The 20986-nt window shown below is 34.1% G+C and overlaps 1 protein-coding gene across 4 annotated transcripts in view; it reads right to left on the bottom strand.

Moving 5' to 3' along the window:
* The window catches only part of LOC124994603 (UDP-glucuronosyltransferase 2B20-like), a 41145-nt gene extending 21271 nt beyond the window's left edge, over positions 1-19874 (bottom strand). The window contains exons 1-2 of one of the 4 annotated variants that reach the window (XM_047566716.1): positions 19761-19874; positions 15256-15403 (exon numbers count right to left, since the gene is read on the bottom strand). In XM_047566716.1, coding sequence (XP_047422672.1) covers positions 15256-15403; positions 19761-19786 — 174 coding nt within the window. In that variant the 5' untranslated portion in view covers positions 19787-19874. Of the gene's footprint in view, positions 1-5732; positions 5882-7297; positions 8035-15255; positions 15404-19760 lie in introns of those variants that run through there. The other 3 variants (XM_047566713.1, XM_047566714.1, XM_047566715.1) reach the window with 3 other exon arrangements.
* Positions 19875-20986: the final 1112 nt, after the last annotated feature.

Genomic DNA, 20986 nt, shown 5'->3' with positions numbered 1-20986 from the left:
TCAGCAAAGGAAACTATCAGCAATGCGAAGAAAGAGCCTACAGAGTGGGAGAAAATCTTTGCCAATCATACTTCAGATAGAGCGCTAGTCTCCAGAATCTATAAAGAACTCAAAAAACTCAACACCAAGAATGCAAGTAATCCAATCGACAAATGGACTAAGGAAATGAATAGACACTTCACAGAAGAAGATCTACAAGTAATCAACAAACATATGGAAAAATGTTCAACATCTCTAGTAATAAGAGAAATGCAAATCAAAACCACCCTAAGATTCCATCTCACCCCAATTAGAATGGCGATTATCAAGAATAAAAGCAACAAAAGGTGTTGGCGAGGATGTGGGGAGAAAGGTACACTCATACATTGCTGGTGGGACTGCAAATTAGTGCAGCCACTCTGGAAAGCAGTGTGGAGACTCCTTAGAAAACTTGGAATGGAACCACCATTTGACCCAGCTATCCCACTCCTTGGCCTATACCCAAAGGATTTAAAATCAGCATATTTCAGAGATACAGCCACATCAATGTTCATAGCTGCTCAGTTCACAATAGCCAGATTGTGGAACCAACCTAGATGTCCTTCAATTGATGAATGGATAAAGAAACTGTGGTATATATATACAATGGAATATTACTCAGCCATAAAGAATGATAAAATTGTGGCATTTGCAGGCAAATGGATGAAATTGGAGAATATCATGCTAAGTGAGATAAGCCAATCTCAAAAAACCAAAGGAAGAATGATATCGCTAATAAGTGGATGAGGACACATAATGTGGGGTGGGAAGAGTTAGTGTTATGTTTAGAGTTAGGTTTAGGGAGGGGGGCAAGAATGGAGGAAGGAAGGACTGTATAGAGGAAAAAGAGGGGTGGGAGAGGTGGGGGGGAAGGGAAAAAAATAACAGAATGAATCAAACATTACCCTATGTAAATTTATGATTACACAAATGGTATGCCTTACGCCATGTACAAATAGAGAAACAACATGTATCCCATTTGTTTACAATATAAAAAAAATAAATAAAAAAAATGAAAAAAAAATCAATGCTCATAAATCTCATGCATTTTTATTCATAAGTTATGAATCCTCTGAAAGAGAAATTAGAGAAACCACTCCATTCACAATAGCCTACAAAAACAAAAACAAAAACAAAAGCAAAAAACACTTGGGAATCAATCTAACCTAAGAGGTGGAAGACCTCTACAATGAAAACTACAGAACACTAAAGAAAGAGATTAAAAAAAAACCTTAGAAGTTGGAAAGATCTCCCATGTTCTTGGATAGGCAGAACTAACATTGTCAAAATGGCCATTCTACCAAAGGCACTGTATAGATTCAATACAATTCCAATTAAAATCCCAATGACATTCCTCATAGAAATAGAGAAAGCAATCATGAACTGCATCTGAAAGAACAAGAGAAAGAGACCTCGAATATTCAAAACAATTCTGAATAGAAAAAGTGAAACAGGAGATATCACAATACTAGACATTAAATTATACTACAGAGCAATAGTAACAAAAACAGCATGGTATTAGCACCAAAATAGATGGGCAGACCAATGGTACAGAATAGAAGACACAGAGACAAACCCACAAAAATAGTTACCTCATACTAGATAAAGGAGCCAAAAACATACAATGGAGAAAAGATAGCCTGTTCAACAAATGGTGCTGACAAAACTGGAATTGCATATGCAGTAAAATGAAATTAAACCTCTATCTCTCATCCTGCACAAAACTCATCTCAAAATGGATCAAAAACCTCAGAATCAGACCAGAGACCCTGCACTGTATAGAAGAAAAAGTAGGTCCAAATCTTCATCATGCCAGCTTAGGACCAGACTTCCTTAACATGACTCCCAAACCACAAGAAATAAAAGCAGAAATCAATAATTGGTATAGATTCAAACAAATGCTTTTTCTCAGCAAAGGAAACTATCAACAATGTAAAGAAAGAGCCTACAGAGTGGGAGTAAATCTTTGCCACCCATACTTCAGATAGAGCACTAATCTTTAGAATGTATAAAGAACTCAAAGAAACTTTACACCAAGAATACAAATAACCCAATCAATAAATGGGTTAAGAAAATGAGCAGACACTTCATAGAAGAGAATCTCCAAGCACTCAACAGATATATGGAAAAATGTTCAACATCTCTAGTAATAAGAGAAATGCAAATCAAAACTACCCTAAGATTCTATCTCACCCCATTTAGAATGGCTGTTATCAAGAATACAAGCAATAATAGCTGTTTTCAAGTATGTTGGGGAAAAGGTACACTCATACATTGCTGGGGTCGAATTTCATGTGACCACTCTGGAAAGCAGTGTGGAGACTCTTTAGCAAACTTGGAATGGAACCACCATTTGACCCAGCTATCCCACTCCTTGGCCTATACCTAAAGGACTTAAAATCAGCATACTACAGTGATGCAGCCACATCAATGTTCATAGCTGCTCAATTCATATTAGCTAGATTGTGGAACCAACCTAGATGCCCCTCAATTGATGAATGGATAAAGAAACTGTGGTATATATACACAATGGAATACTACTCAGCCATAATGAATAATAAAATTATGGCATTTGCAGGTAAATGGATGGAGTTGGAGAATATCATGCTAAGTGAGATATGCCCATCCCAAAAAACCAAAGGTTGAATGATCTCTCTGATAAGCGGATGATGATACACAATAGGGGGGTGGGAGGGAGGCAAGAATGGAGGAAGGATAGATTGTATAGAGGAAAAAGAGGAGTGGGGAGGGAGTAGGGAATAGGAACAAATAACAATGATACAAACAGCATTTTCCTATATATATGTATGATTACACAAATTGTATGACTCTACTTCCTGTACAATCAGAGAAACAAGTTATACCCCATTTGTGTACAAGGAAACAAAATAATTTTAAAAATGAAGTCTTTTTTAATTTAAAAAAGTGAAGTGTATAGTCTTTTTAAAAATTGTCCTGATATAACTTAAAATCATTTATCACTAATCAGACTTGTGCAAGAGTCAGATGCATTGAATATTTGTGATATACAACAATGCAGTGGAGATGATTATGTGGAGAAGTATGGTGTGTTCATTGCTCTTTTATTTCTGTATAAATATGAGGAACATTTTAGATGTAATTGAGAAAAATCCTAGCTTACCTTTTTCTTTGTTTTGTAATTCCTCATAAGATATAATTAATGAGAATGTTGCAAATTCTACCTCTAAATCATTCTTTATTGTTAAGAGTTTAAGCTTTATTGGAATTCAGGAGTCTGATACTGGTTAGATTTTCTGTAAAATAATTGTTAAGAGTCATATTAGTTCTCTAATAGTATACATGTTTAGCTATCTCTTTGATGAACACATTTTGTACATATTTCTTTATGACATGAAATCACATTGTAAAATTGAGGTCCCCATAGAATGTGCTGTGTATCACTGTCGATGACAGATTCTCATTATCACCTACTGTGACTGGTAGATAAAACTTTCACACCAGTGGTAGAGCTCCACCAGGTCTTTCTCCATTAGTGATTTGATCACACTACTGAACAACTCGCTTCAATCTTTAGAAAGTTCCTGAGGAAAAACAAAAAAACGAACATATTTCCTGGAATTGTTTTAAGATTATCCTAACAGGTGGTTTCTGATCCTTTCCCCCATATGTTCTGTACAAGAATAATTCTAATTCTACCTTGTTCAATAAAGTCCCTTACTCAAAAATGAAATGGAGATCCAAAATGTTTTTGTAAATCTTGTCAAAACCAGTATCCTCATTTTTCTTATTTTTTTCTGTTTTCAATTCACTTTTTTCTGTTTTTATCTGTGAAATACTGTCCAACACTCTCCCAAAGCACATAGTATATTCCTTTTTCTAACCATTGGTTTAACTTTATTTGAAAAAACATTTTAAAGAACAAGATGAAATTACAGCATAATTGACTTACAGGTCCCATATTTTCTTTAGTATTGTTCAAAATTATAATTTTAACTTTATGACATCTCTTCATGATGAATGAAGATTTCCTGTGACTCATACATGATACAACCAGATATTCTATGTGTTCTGATTACTTTTATTACTGTAGGCAATTATATGCGTTATTTTGTCTTAATGCTCTGCTTAAACCCTTCTTCATCCATGTTGTGTGAAATATTCTCTTTTTCTTTATTTATTCATTCATAATTTATTTTTTATTTTTCACATACTTAAATGATTAACTGACATATCCTCATATTACGTAGTAACCTCTGAGAAGACTGATCCTTTTCATTCTGCAACATCTTTTAAAATTAAAATTTAAAAGTTCATTATAAAAATTAGAGTAGTATTAAAAAGGAAATTATCTTACTAATAATCTTCTTGTTGTTTAAAATTTAAATAGATTTAAGATTTGTGTTTGAAGGCCCGAAGATAGAGTTCAGTGTCCCAAAATTTGCTTAGAATGTACAAGGACCTGGTTTCCAACCCTACATAACAAATACATATAAAAATGTATGTTTTCATTCTGTTTTGCTTTTTGTTCATACAACTAAGTGCATATATATGGCACATATTTGGAGAACCTAATTCTATTATATATGTTTTTCATCTTCCAAAAAAATAACAATCTTATTTTTCATTTGCCCCTCATTTTCCAAAGATATTTGCATAATACCTGACATTGAGTATTCTTTGATAAAATGATTATAATAACACAAACAAAGTATAAGTTTTGCATCATTACTCCATGTTGTATATCTAACTAATTTGCAAAGTTTCTGTTATAAATTACTGCAATAAATACTGTTTTTAACCTAACATTTGTCTGTATAATTTCCAAAGTTGGTTAAGCAAATAGAACTAGGCATTATTAAGTTTTCATTATGCTTTTCAAATTTTGATTTTAAGCATTGAAAAAGATCAGATTTTATGTTGCTACTAAAGATGTAGCCAAAAAGGATCTCTTAAAACATCAAGAAATGATGTACTAAAAAAATGCTTGCTTTTCAATTGTGTCATAGTGGTGTGTGATATTCATTAAAAATACATTAATTCTTGGTTCATTTTAAGAAATACAATTCTATATGCTTATAGATCTGTTGATAATTATGAACTAAGGGTAGCCTACACAGACAAGTGGTACCAATTAATAGGTACTCATTAAGTATACACAAGTTATACTCCTTGTTATATGTGCAACATCTATTTTTTCTATTATCTTTCAGTCAGGCAACTGTGGTGTGGAGACCCATGTTCCTTCAGGGAATTTGCCTGAGGTCTCTAATAACCTTGGAATAGGCAAGAAACACCGGTGCTTTCTTTATTATAACAGTTCCCACACAATTTCTCTTTCTTGCTCACAGTCTAACTATCATGAAGAATGAAAGGTGTTTGAGGTAGAGATGGTGCTACTTTGTTTCTCTGCACATTCAGCACTTTCCTGGAGTACATGCTACTCACTTCTCAATATTCTTTGAGAGAATGACTGGTATTTTCTTATAAGTTGAATAATGAAAATCTTCATTTAACTCACCCTATCCTCAAAAGTTCCTTTATTTCTGTAATAAAAAATAAAATTCACATAATTGTGATGGTATAGACATGCAAAAATTTCAATTGATAGGTCTCTTTGCTCCATTTCCTGTAAGTCTGTCACTGTGAGTGAGCCATTTCTGAGCGAGGAAGAGAGAATGATTCCTGGTGAAGAAGCAAGGAGAACAGAAACAACCAAAGGGGAACACGTTTACCTTAGGCAGAGGTTTGGCAGGTCTGCAGTGGAGTCCTCCAACAAAATCAACATTTGGTAGGCTTGGGCGAGGAAATTCCAAATCCCAGTAGGTGCGAATGAGCCAGAAATCTGCTTTTGCCGCTGTCTCTGACAATGTAGTAGGTCGTCCTAAACCGGAAAAGAAGACTAAAGCTATAGGACATTGGACAGTTGTCGTGTAGTAGGAATATGCCTGGTGTCTTTAAGCACTTTCAAAAATGAAGGCAAATATGTTCAAAAGTGTCTGTAGTTTGATAAAGCTACTGTGTGTGCATGGAAAATATGTATATATGTTTATATTTATTATTTATACAATGCTTATACTTACATGTGTGTGTATATATATATGTATGTACATATACATATATATATATGTATATATATGAGATTTTGGAGCAGACACTATCTATAATCTTTTCACCATTTACAAGCTTAATCATCAAAATAAAATAGCCAGTATAGAGGTAAATATGTTTTTATAAACTAAAGCTGAAAAATTAACAACTATACATGTAAACAAATATTTGAGTTACAGAATCCATGAAAGATACTACACTAATAGAAAGAATTTTCCAGAATTCTTTCATCTAATTCATACAATTTAGATGAAGAATTCTGCTCCTTGTTTCTGCAAGGAAACTGAATGGAGTTTGAATATGGTTCTGTTCTTTGTATTCACTACAGCTTAGGGTTCATTTTAGAAGCATGTAACTATTTATTACATAAAAATACTTTGAAAGAAGAGCTGGAAAATGTTAAGAATATGAAATAAAATTTTTCCTCACTCATATTGTTTATTCTTTTTTTCTATAATTGACAGTTTAAAACATAAGACTAATAATTTGCATTTCTGTGCTTCAACATTGTAGGCCTTAAACAGAATGAATTGCAAAGCCTTAGTGAAGAATGTTGAAGTGCTAGAAACCACAATTATAAGCCACCTTGTCTAGAATGGAAACATTGTCACACAACTGAGAAGGAATTCATTAGGTAAAATGACAAAATACTTTCTAAATGAAGAATCTATTTGAACTTAAGGGAAAAATTTTCTTAGTGCTACATGCGTTGTTGAAATAGAAAATATGCAAGTAAGTCCTCCGTCTTTGTGTCTATGTTCATCAAGACATTTAGTGAAGTTTAAAATCAGTTTTCAAAGGTAAATAAAATGAATAGTGCAATGGTAAACTGTATGCAGTTGCCTGGAGAAGTCCTCAGAGCTCTATGTGGTGACTATAGGTGTTGCTGTTTTATCTTATACAAGTGATGACCAAAGGTTTCTTATTCTTTAATGTACTTTTTTTAGCACTTTGAGTTTGATAGATGACTTACTTTTCTTAAATAACTCACTATTTAAAAAAAAAAATCCTCTGACTTTACATTCTTGTAAGTTCAACTTCAAAAAGGCCCAGAAAAGGGCTGGGGAGATAGCTCAGCTGGTAGAGTGCTTGCCTTGCAAGCACTAAGGCCCTGAGTTCAATCCCCAGTACTGCAAAAAAAAAAAAAAAGGCCCAGAAAAGTTATGATTTTATACTACAAGTGACTCACCTAGTATCTCACTGTAAAACTGATTCCATCTCTTCTCATTAAATGATTCAAACCAAAAGTCAAAATAAATCATGTATAGCATATTTTTTACCCGCTCAATGAATGTCATTTGATCACTTAGTTCTGAAAACATAATAGGTACATAGGAAGGAGGAAAGAGAAGTCCCCCACTATACTTTTCCACTGTGTATCCAGGAGAGAATCTGAGAGTGTACACAAATGGTTTTTGAAGAATTTCAGCCAGTAGCTCACCACAGGGACAAATGGCATCGGAAAGAACAACATCAAACTTTGCTTCCTGTAGTTTTGCCATAAGGTTCTGGTTCAAAACTGCATCTCTACATATATTCTCTACAATATCAGAATGTAGACTCATAATTTCTTGAAATGTTGAAAAATATTTCCAAAATGGTTGTTTTGGCATCTCATAAATCATTACATTGAATGACTCAATAGAATACCTCTCTTCATTTTCGCTGGCCAATGATGGATAACTCTCAAATTTAATGGCAGATGATTTATCTCCATCCACAAAAAAGAAACCTGAAGGTTTCAAAACAGTCACCTCATGCCCCCTCTGTGTGAGCTCCTCCAGTATTGCTTTCATGTTGATCCAATGGCTGAATTCCATTGTCCACACCAGCACCTTTCCACAACTTCCAGAATCAAAGTGACTACTCAGCTGTAGCAGCAGCAGAACTGCAGTCATTTTTGTAGACATCCTGGTGAAATGCAAGGCTTCCTTTTCACATTGAAGTCCCTCTGCTCTTTTTGATATCCAAGAAGAAATCATTACTTAGTTAAATTTTAACTTGTACACATCAAAATAAATAAATAAGTGAACATTTAGAATATCTGGATGCCAGGTAGAAAAATCAAAGGTTAGGTGACCTTATGTTTGTGTATGTGTAATGATTATTTCATGGTTACAAATGCTTTCCTGCAGTTAATAATTGATGATCCTGCATGTGCCATGCACCTGTCTTATGTTAAGAGTTTTAGAATGGTGTGAGGAATGTGGCAAGTGAGGTGATTTGTGCATATAGATTCCTTGACTGGAACTAAAGTAAATATGCAGTTGAATCAACATTTCATAGGTATCATGGTTTAACAGATTTTTTCCCAGTAAAATCTTTGTTTGTATGTAATTCTCATAGATAAAAAAAATTTTTTAAGTATCCATTTCAATTTTTTAATCTCAGTGTAGAATCTCAGAATTGGAAATCTCAGTTACCCTTCAATATTGAAGCATTTTAGCAATCCAAACTCTTCCAGTACCTCTAACCATTCCACATCACCCATTCCGGGTAATCACTAATCATTTTCCTCTCTATATAGATATGCTTATTCTGAAGGGATTTAAATATTTTTATATAATATATGAGTTTCCGTGATTGATTTCAACAATTTCAAATAATTGTTTTTGATTTTGGTGATTGATTTCAATACTGACAAATTATTGTAAGTCTTAAAGGTACATTAATCCAGGTTGAAGCATGTGTCAAGATTTCATTCTTTTTTATGATGTGACAGGGTATGAGGTATGCAGTGATTTGAGGCAGTCATGGAAATGCTTTCTCATTCTTACTTTTGTATCATGCCAGAAATATCGTATAAACATTTCTCAGAGCAGCAGACATAAGTGTATTGAAGGGGAAAGAAAAGGGATAAGGGGACACTCAAGGGAGTGAGTGGTCCACTCAGGAGAAGGACAGCATGCCCTTCCTGCCCTCCAGTTTTTTGGGGGGTCTCAGGGAATTTTCCATAAGAGTCTGCCCAGGTCTGCCTTTCACTTTTGCAAGAGCACATAAGGACATCAGACTTTAAAGTTCCCCCTGTTCATGGTAAATTACAGTGTAATTCTAGGTCACTTTGAACCTTGCTGACCTGTTCTAATTGCAACCTGTTCCTAAACAGATTTTAAGATTAAAGGTAATTATCCTTATCTCCCTACATTTTGTAATCAGGTCTTTGTAGGGGTCATAAAAGTCGAACTCTCCCTCTGTGCAGGATAAGTGGTATCATTATTGACATTTTGGGCCTGCATTTCTCTGGCAGATAACAGCTTCTTTGTGGAGGAATGTAACATACTCTAATAAACCAGGCACCATTGCAGTAAAATAGCTTTTATTTACAAAAGAAAGCATGTGGGAGTCAGTCCAGTAGTCCTACTTTATAGAATTGTTACCTGAACCTCATGTTCCCATTCTTAAAGTTTGTGTGTTACCTATCAAAGTCAAGCCACAATTCATGGTATAAAATAGATCACATTTTTTTTGCTCATTCCTATGTTGCTGAACACTAGTTTTTTCCCATCCTTTGGCTATTATGATGATCTTTTTTATTAATATTTATGTACTAGTTTTATTTAGACATTTTCATTTATATTTGGTATGTAAGTTAAAGTTAAATTTCTGGGTCTTATGAAAATTCTGTTTAACCATTTAGGTCCTGGAAAACTCTTTATACAAGTGAGTGAACTTATTTTCCATTCTAACAAGTGTTACATGAGTGTTTTGATTTCTCATATTATTGCCAACACTTTATTATTACTTTTATTATAACTATGTTATTGGTGATAGAATGAAATATTTTCCATTGAATTTTTAATTTGGTTTATTAATTCCTTCATTTAAGGATATCTGTTTGGTTTCTTTTCATAATTTTTATCTCTATTAAAGTGATCAGTCACCCCCTGAAATTTGTGTCTGATTTTATACTTTACATCAGTCTTTAAGCCATGAATATGTACATTCTGAACTCCTTCTGTGATATTTCTTACACTGTATTGTCAATGAAATCTATTACTGGAGCATTTTGGATTGTTTGGGGTGCTTATTTTACCTTCTTTTCTCATGTTGTTCATGTGTCTTCCTATCTAGCAGTGTGGATCTGAGGTAGTGCAGTTCCTACCCTATAGACTTACGGTGTCCCTGAAAGTCTTTAGTATCTCATATTTAAGGAAATCAATATTAACAGCATGTAATGAGAACAATATACAGCCTTAAACCAAACAGCTCCTATTAATATTTCAGGCACTTCTCTCCCAGGCAGTCTGGAGGGCTGAGTGCTGGGACCCGTGCACCTGTCACAGATAATATTGGGTCGGGCATGGTGGCAGGGCTTTTCTGAATAGGACTACAAAGCTTGCAAAGTAAATGTAAGAAATGGTAAATTGGAGTACATCAAATTTAAAAGTGTCTGCACATCAAATGAAGCAACTTACAGAAAAGGAGCTACCTTCAAATAGGACAAAATCTTTGTTAGTTATTCATCTGATGGAGAATTAATATCCAGAATATATAAAGGAATTTAAAAAATGTTCAACTAAAGAAAAAGTCATAGAAACAACAAATAGGCAAAAGATTTGAATAAATACTTGTAAAAAGAAGTTCAAGTCACCAACAAATGTGTCAAGAATAGAACTGACCATTTTTAGCTATAAGGGATATGCAAATCAATACTACATTGATATTCTACCTCACCCTGTCAAAATGGCTGATGTCACAACAACAACAACAACAAAATAACAAAGTTTAACAAGGATCTGATGAAGAAATAACTCTCATGTCCTATTGGCAGAATACAAACAACAGCAACTATGGAAAACAATATGGAGTTTCATCAAAAAACTAAAAATAAGGACTATCGTATGATCCATTTATACCACTTCTAGGCATACATTCAAAGAAATAGAAGTCAGTATAGAAAAGAGATTCCAGAATACTTGTCTTTATTATAATAATATGCATAATAGCCAAGCTATGCAATCAGCCTAGGTTCCCATCCACAGATGAAGGATTAAGGAGAAGGTGTATATATATATATATCTATATATATATCTATATCTATATCTATATCTATATCTATATCTATATCTATATATATATATCTGTGTGTGTGTGTGTGTGTGTGTGTAAAATCAGAATTCAATTCAGCTGTTAATAATAAGCCATGTTCTTTATAGGAAAATGAATGGAAATGGAGGTCATCATTTTAAGTGAGATAAGACATGCACAGGAAGACAAGTATCACATATTTTCTCTCATTATGGGAATTAAAAAACATCAAAGAGGGACTGTTAAGAAAGAGGAAAAGGGTTACAGAAGAGAGAGGAGGGAAAATAGTAGGCAGGGAGGATAGGATTAAAGCACAGTATGTGTATGGAAATGTCACAATGAATTTCATCAGCTTATGCAAATAATGATTGACTATGTAAAATATATTAAATAAAATAATTCTGTTCATATTCCATGTTCTCTCTATCTGTTTACCTGTTGGTGGTCATTTGGTTAGATAACATGCTTTTGACATTGTGAAGAGTGCTGAAAGCAACGTGGCAGTGTAGATATTTCTTTGACAAGCAGATGTCCTTTTGTTTTTATACACACCCAGAAAGAAAATGGTTGCATCTCATGGTATTTGTGTTTCTTCTTTTTTGTAACCCTTCCATACTGTTTTCCATAATGTATGCACTAACTCACATTCCTTCAAACAATATAAAAGCCTAGTTTTTTCTCTGTATCCTTGCCAATACATTTTATTTTTTGTCTTTCAATAGCATTCACTGTAACTGGAATAAGATGATACCTCATTGTGATTTGATTTGTGTTTTCCTGATAATTATTGATGGTGAGCTTTTTTCTTTTTTTTTCATACCCTTTTTGGCCACTTGTATATCTTCCAGGAGAAAGTTCTATTCAGATGTTTCTCCTATTTTTAATTGTTGGTATAGTGAGGTGATTGGGACCTTGATATATTGAAAATATTAATCCTTTGTTGGATGAATGGTTTGCAAATGTTGTCTCTCATTCCATATGTTTTCTCTTAACTCTCATGATTGTTTCCTTTGCTGTTACATTCTTCAGTTTTTACTTTTGTTGGTGTGCTTTTGGGTTAGAGTCAGTAACCCTTTGCTCTGGCCAGTTGTCTGAAGTTTTTCTTCTAGTAGTTTTATAATTTGTTTACTTACATTTATATCTTTAATCTATTTTTAATTGATTAATTATTTAGTGAATTGTAGAGGTAGAGTTTCAGTCTTATACATATGAAAATTCAGTTTTCATATCATCTTTTATTGAAGAAACTGTTCTTTCTTTAAAATATTTTTTGGATCCTTTATTGAAAATCAGTTGACTGTAAACTGGTGGATAGTTTTCTTGGTTCTGTATTCTATTATATTGGCCCACCTATCAGATTTTATGCTAATCCCTTGCTATTTGGTTATTATAATTTATAATATATTTTGCGGCAAAGTATTCTAATATCTCTCACTTTGCTGTTTTTGTTCAGATATGCTATGTCTCCTAAACAGTAGAATGCTTTCTGATACATCATGGATAGCTGGAGTAAAATTTTTCATTCTTCTGATTGGACATGGGGTAGAACCCCAACAGTTGTATAGTTATATATATACATAGGGTAATAATGTCTGATACATTCTACTACCCTTCCTATCTCCATACCCCTTCTCCTCCCTTCATTCTCCTCTACCCAATCTAAAGTATCTCTCTTCTTCCCTAGCACCCTTTCCCCCATATTGTGAATTAGCATACACATTTCAGAGAAAACATTCAGCCTTTGGTTTTTTGGGATTAGCTTATTTTGCTTAGCATGATATTCTCCAGCTCCATCAATTTACTGGCAAATGCTATAATTTCTTTCTTCTTTAAGTCTGAGTAATATTTCACCATATGTATACCACATTTTTTTTATCCACTCATCTGTTGAAGGGTATCTAGGTTGGTTCCATAGTTTAGCTATTGTGAGTTGAAGTGCCATAAACATGGATATAGCTATATCACTGTAGTATGGCGATTTAGGAATGAAGCAAGGAGTAGAATAACTGGGTCAAATGGTGGTTCTATTCCAAGTTTCTGAGGAATCTCCATACGGCATTCCATAAAGTTTGCGCCAATTTGCATTCCCACCAGCAATGTATCAATGTACCGTTTTCCCCACATTCTCACCAACATTTATTGTTGTTTGTATTATTGATGATTGCCATTCAGATTGGGGAGATGATATCTTAGAGAAGTTTTGTATTTTATAAATTATTTCTATAATGAAGTTCCTCCCTATTTTGTTAAGTTTTGCTTGTTGACTGTAGATTGCTTTGTATTTTGTGAATATTCTACCAAATCGAATTCTTCCTATAAAGATGGCCTACTTTCCATTTTGTGTGTGTCTCATTCAATTTCTCTTATCCATGTTTAGGAGTTTACATTTTAGAATTTTTTTACTTTTTGTCTTAAATTCATTTAGCTAATTAATTTTTCATAACTATTGTAACTTTGATTGATTCCTTGATTTTTCAGATAGTTTCTTATTGGTTTTTAGGAAGACTTTGTCATTTTTGTATGTTGATCTTGTATGCAGTAACATCATGAAGAGTGCTTCATCTGTTCTTTTCATTCCAAAAGGTTTCTGGTGGAGTCAGTAGGAATTTCTCCATATAAAATCATGTGAAATCAAAACAGTGATAGTTGACTTCTTCCTTTCCAATTTGCACGAATATTCTTTCTTTTGTTGATTGTTCTGGGTTGGACTTCCAGTACGACATTGATTAAGATTGCTGGAAATGAACATCCTTCTCAGATTCCCTGTTCAATATCATGTTATCTGTGTCTCTGGTATATGTGTCTTCAATTGTGTCGAGGTATGTTCCTTCCACTCATAACTTGCTGACAGGATTTATTGAAATTTATTGAATACCTTCAATTTCCTTTTGTGACGTTGACATCTTTTACATGTTATTAGCCATATTTGCTTATGTGAATTGCCTATCCATCTTCTTCATGTATTTGCGTACAAGGCTATTCATATATTGTTTGATGATTTGTAATATGTCTCACTATTTGATGAATTCTAATCTTTTGTTCATACATGTGTTGCAAGCTAACTGGATGAAAACTAATTCAGGCTTCATGATTTAATAATATTTTTTAACAACTGACTGTATTAGCTCCATTTTTCTTTAATGTGTTTAAATTATTAGATGAGATGTATAAAGAGGTCTTTCAAAATCCTTCCTATAATTCCTCTAACTTTTAAACATAAGTGTCCCAAGGAGATAAAAGACCTCTACAATGAAAACTGTAGAACATTGAAGAAATAAATTGAAGAAGACCTCAAAAGATGGAAAGACCTCCCCTTTTCATGAATAGGCAGAATTAATATTGTTAAAATGGTTATATAACCAAAACAATATTCAAATTCAGTGCAATCCCCATGAAAATACCAATGTCATTCTACATTGAACTAGAAAATATAGTCTTAAAATTCATTTGAAAGAATGAAAAAACTGGAATAACCAGAGTAATTCTAATCCCAGAAAGCAATTCTGGAGACATCACAATATCTCTCTTCAAATTATACCACAGAGCTATCATCACAAAAACTGCATGGTACTGGCATAAAACAGGCACATAGACCAGTGGTACAGAATAGAAGACACAGAGATAAACCTACACATCTACAGTCATCTGATCCTTGACAGAGGTGCCAAAATCATACACTGGAAGAAAGATTTCCTTTTTAGGAAGTGATCCTGGGAAAACTGGGTACCCAGTTTTCCATTACTGGTTACATTCTTCTAAACAGTGTAGAAGAATGAAACTAGACCCCGATATCTCACCCGACTTAAGAATCAACCCATTATGGATCAAAGACATAGAAATTAGATCAGAAACTATGCAACTCCTAGATGGAAACGTAGGGTCAACACCCTAGTATATAGGCACAGGCAGCAACCCCATGAATATAACCTGTAAAAGTTAGCAAGTAATGTCAAGAGTTAATAAATGGGAAGGCATGCAAAATTTTCAATTGATAGGTCTCTTTGCTCCATTTCCTATAAGTATGTCACTGTGAGTGAGCCATTTCTGAGCGAGGAAGAGAGAATGATTCCTGGTGAAGAAGCAAGGACAACAGAAACAACCAAAGGGGAACAGGTTTACCTTAGGCAGAGGTTTGGCAGGTCTGCAGTGGAGTCCTCCAAGAAAATCAACATTTGGTAGGCTTGGGCGAGGAAATTCCAAATCCCAGTAGTGCAAATGAGCCAGATATCTGCTTTTGCCGCTGTCTCTGACAATGTAGTGGATCGTCCTAAACCGGAAAAGAAGACTAAAGCTATAGGACATTGAACAGTTGTCGTGTAGATAGGAATATGCCTGGTGTCTTTAAGCACTTTCAATAATGAAGGCAAATATGTTCAAATGTATAACCATAGAAATGAAATGATGTACCCCATTTGTGTACAATGAATCAAAATGCAGTCTGTAAAAAATTAAAAGCTAAATTAAAAAAAAAGATATGTGAAAATAAAACTTTCTTCATCTTAAAAAAAAGCTCAAATTTGATAAAGCTAGTATGTGTTCTTGAAAAATATGTATATATGTCTATATTATTACATATGTGTTGCTTATATTTACATATACACAAATGTAAATATATATAAAACAATATGAGAAAATTTGGAGAAGATGCTGTGTAATCTCTTCATTATTCCAAATCTTAAATATCATCATAGTAAGCCAGCTGGTAAATAGGTATTATGTGTTTGTTTATCCTCCAAAGCTGGAATGGTAACAGACACAAATGTAAACACATATTTGATTCACCTAATCCATTCAATATACTACATTAATGAAGGAACTTTCCAGCATTCTTTGATCTAGCTTGCACAATTTAGAAGAATTCTGATTCTTATTTCTGCAAGTGAGTTGAAAGGAGTTTGAATATGGTTCTGTTACTTTGTATCCACTATTGCTTAGTGCTCATGTTAGGAACTTGCAAATATTTATTACACAAAAATATTATTTAGAAGAGCTGGAAATAGTTAAGAATATGAAATAAAATTCTTGTACATTCTTTTTTTGTTCTTTTATTTTAAATCGAAAGATAGTTAAAAACACAAGACTAACAATTTGCATTTCTGTGCTTCGGCATTATAGGCCTTAAAGAAAATGAATTGCAGACCCTTAGTGAAGGAATGTGAAAGGGCTAGGAAACACAATTATAGGTTTCCTGCTCTGGGATGGAAACACTGTCATACAACTGAGAAGGAATTCTTTAGGCATAATGACAAAATAGATGAAGAATCTAACTGAACTAAAGGTAAACAAATTTCTTAGAATTACGTTGACAGCTGTACTAGAAATATACAGGTAAGTCTTCAATGTTGTGTCTGTGTTCATAAAGACATTTAGTGAAGTTTAAAATTAGATTTCAAATATAAATAACCCATCAGTAAATTCATTCCTTTTACTCTGAGTGATATGTATGAAATTATTCTGACTTGATTGCAAGAATCAGAGTTTCATTCTTCATTGCTTCAGTTTCTAAGAAGATCCCAGCTCTTTAACGTTATGATTTTATAATAACGTTATAAAAAAAAAAGCCCCAGGAAAGTAAAAAAGCCCCAGGAAAGTAAGTTTTTATACTACAAGAAACTCACCTGGTATCTCACTGTAAATCTGATTCCACCTCTTCTCATTAAACGTTTTGAACCAAAAATCAAAATAAAGCATGTATAGCATCTTTTTTACCTGCTCCTTGAATGTCATTTGATCACTTAATTCTGTCATTACGAAAGGCACATAGGAAGGAGGTAAAAGAAGTCTTCCACTATGTTACCAGGAAAGAAACAGAGGGTACATGATGGTGTTTGAAGGAGCTCAGACAGCAGCTCCGCACAGGCACAAAAGGCATCTGCAAGAATGACATCATACCTTGATTCTTGTAGTTTTGTTGTATGTTTCTTGTTCAAAACAGCATCTTTACATAAATTCTGTAAGTGATCATAAAATCCACTCAAATTTTATTATTATAATGAATAATATTTCCAAAATCAATTTTCTGGCTTCTCACAAATCAATATCCTGAATGTCCATAAAGATCCTTAAGCACTCCTTGTGGACATTGATGAAGGATAGCTCTCAAATTTAATGGCAGATGATTTGTCAATATCCAGAGAAGTAGAAGTTGAAGATTTCAAAACAGTCAGCTCATGCTCCCTCTATGTGAGGTCCTCCAGTATTATTATTATTATTATTTTTTTGAGTAACCAGGGATTGAACTCAGCAGAACTTGACCACTCAGTTACATCTCCAGCCCTATCAGCCCTATTTTGTATTTTATTTACAGACAGGGGCTCACTGAGTTGCTTAGTACCTCTCTGTTGCTTATGCTGGCTTTGAACTCACAATCTGCTGCCTCAGCCTCCTGAGCCTCTGCGATTACAGGCTTATGCCACCATGCCAGACCCAGTATTATCTTTAAGTTGATCCAATGGCTGTACCCCCTTACCCACCCCAGCATCTCTCCGCAACTTCCAGAACCAAAGTGATTACTCAGCTGAAGAAGCAGCAGAACTGCAGTCATTTTCACAGACATCCTGGTAAAATTTAAGGCTTCTGTTCAAATCGGGTTCACTCTGCTTTATTTTTATCCAGGCAAAAATCATTAGCTCTTGCGTTTATTGAAGCAGAATGCATTAGTTAAAATGTAACTTATACATGTAAAAGTAAATACAAAAGTGAACATTTAACATATATTGATGGCAAGTAGACCCGCATAGGTGACCTCCTGTTTTTTTGTGTATGTGTGATGACTCTTTCATGATTATAAATGTTTTCCTGCATTTAAGAATTTATGATCCTCTATAGGCTCCATAAACATATATTGGAGAAATGATAACCTCTTCAACAAATAGTACTGGAAATCCATATGATCAGAATGAAACTTCATATCTCTCACCCTGCACAAAACTCAACTCAAAATGGTTCAAAGATCTAGACATTAGATCAGAAACTCTATACCTATAGAAGAAAATATAGAGCCAACAATCAGGGTGGCTTAGAAACTGACTTCCTCAACAAGACCCCTCAACAAGAAGTAAAATCAAGAATCAATAATTGTTTTGTACCCAACTGAAAAGTTTCTTCACAGCAAAGGAAACAATCAAGAAGAGAGAGTCTACAGAATGGAGGAAAATCTCTGCCACCTGCACCTCAGATAGAGCATGAATATCCAGGATATATGAAGAACTCAAAAAACTTAATGCCAAAAGAAAAAAAAATTAATAAATGGGCAGAGGATCTAAAAAAAACTTCACAGAAGAAAAAATATTGTTGGTTAACAAACATATGAAAAAAATGTTGAACATCTCTAGCAATTAGAGAAATACCAATTCAAACTATACTCAGATTTTATCTCACTCCAGTCAGAATGGCAACAACTAAGAATACAAGTAACAGTGAATGTTGGCAAGGGTTTGGGAAAAGGGTGGGGCACGTACATTGCTGGTGGGACTGCAAATTAGTACACCTACTCTGGAAAGCAGTATGGAGATTCCTCAGAAAATTTGGGGTAGAACCACTATTGACCCAGTTATCCCACTTCTAGGTAAATACCCAAAGGATAAATCAGCATACTATAGTGACATAGCCACATCAATGTTTATAGCAGCTCAATTCACAATAACTAGCTATGGAACCAACCTAAGTTTCCTACAATAGATGAATGGACAAAGAAATTGTCCATACACAATATAGAAATTTTATATACACAATAGAATGTTACTCAGCCATATTAAAAAAAAAAAAAAAGACTTTATGACATTTGCTGGAAAATGGAGGAATCTGGAGGCTATCATGCTAAGCAAAATAAAACAATCCCTGAAAACCAAAGGTGGAATGTTCTTTCTGATATGTGGATGCTAACATACCACAAGATGGAAAAGGGAAGAATAGATAGAAGTTCAATAGATTAGACAAAGGGTAATGAAGGGAAGGGAGGTGGGGCAGGAAGAGGAAAGACAGTGAAATGATTTTGATATAATTTTCCTATGTACACATACATGACTACACCACAGTGAATTAGGTACAACCACAATCTGGGATCTTACTCAGAATAAGATGTACTCCATTTTTATGTATATGTATGTCAGATTATACTCTGTTGTCATGTATAACTAAAAAGAACAAAAATTTAAAAATATTTTCTAAAGAATTTATGTTTCTGCATGTGCAATGTACCCATCTTATGTTAAGAGTTTTAGAATAGTGTCAGTAACAGTGACAAGTGAGATGACAGGTGCCTATAATCTCCTTGGACTGGAACTAACGTACATAAGTGGTTGAATCAACATTTCTTAGGTATCATGGCCTAATAAATTTTTTTCCAGTAAAATCTTTGTTTGCATGTAATTCACATAGGACAAAACTCACCGTTTTTAATTGTTCAGTCTCAGAGAAGAATCTCAGAATTGTAAACCTCAGTCAACGTTCAATGTTAAAGCATTTTAACAGTCTAAAGTATCTCAGGACCTCTAACCATTCCACTTCCCTCATTCCTAGGTAACCACTAATCTATTTTCTCTCTCAAAAGGTGGGTTTACTCTGGGGCATTTCAAATTATTATTAAATCAGTACAGGTTTTGGGGATTGATTTCAATACTTACAATAATGACTTTAAAAGTCCACCCATGTCGTAGCAGGTTTCAGGACTTTATTCCTTTACATGCTGTCCCAGAGCATGAGCTATGTCAATGAGCCAAGGCAGCTGTGGCAGTCCTTTCTCATCCTGATTCTTGTGATCATGCCAGAAAGATTTTATAATCGTTTCTCAGAGTAGCAGCAGGAAGTGACAGGAAAAGGGAAAAGGGGGCACACTCTCAAGGGAGGAGGAAGTGGCTACCCTTTCTGCCTTCCATTGTTTTGGGGGTCCCAAGGTAACTTTCAGAGAGTCCTACTCAGGCCCATCTATTGAGTTTTGACTAACAATAGAATGGCAATGGACTTTCAAGTACCCACTGTGCAACTCTAGGTCACTTTGGCCCTTGTTGACCTGTTCCAATTGGACCCTGTCCTTACAGGTTTCATGGTTACAGAATTACCCTTATCTCCCTGAGTTCTGCAAGCTGCTGTGTGTAAAGATCATAAAAGTCCACCCTCCTTTCACTCAGGTGAACTTGAGTTCTTATTGGCATTGTGAGCCCGTATTTCTCCTGCAGTTTTCAGCTTGTTTACTGAGGAATATAACATATCCTATTGACCTAAACCATGCAGGTCTGCAGGCAAATTGTTTTCTTCTTTTATATAGTTTGTAAGGAAAGTTTGTGGGGGTCATCTATAAACTGGTCTCAGTTTATAGTATTGCTCCCTTAACCTCACATATCACCTGTGTTTTCCCTATGAAAGTCAAATCATAATTTATAGCGTAAATAAGTCACATTTATTTGTTCATTCCTTACTTTTTGCACATTAATTTGTTTCCCAACCTTTGGATATTATGAATTATCTTATTTATTAATATGCATGTACCAGTTTTATTTGGATATGTTTTGATGTCTATTTGGTCTATAAGTTAAAGTGGAATTTTGGGGTCTTATGGTAACACTAAGTTTAACTTTTTAGGATTGGGTTGATTCTTACCTATAGTGGTTGAACCAATTTCCAATCTAACCTTGAGTATGTGAAAATTTTAATACTGCACATCATTGCCATCAGTTTATTATATTTTTTATTTTTATTTATAACTGTGTTAATAATGACATAGTGAGATACCTCAATGTGGTTTTAACCTAGTTTTCTCTAGTATTTGTAATGTTGTATATTTTTCTAGGTGTCCACTAGCCATTTGAATATTCTTTGAGACATGCTGATTCAGATCTTTTTAACATTTAAA

This window comes from Sciurus carolinensis, chromosome 10 (genome assembly GCF_902686445.1).
Source record: "Sciurus carolinensis chromosome 10, mSciCar1.2, whole genome shotgun sequence".
Classification (NCBI taxonomy): Eukaryota; Metazoa; Chordata; class Mammalia; order Rodentia; family Sciuridae; genus Sciurus; species Sciurus carolinensis.
The sequence above is the reverse complement of the archived record's forward strand: the minus strand, read 5'-3'. Positions and strand labels throughout refer to the sequence as shown.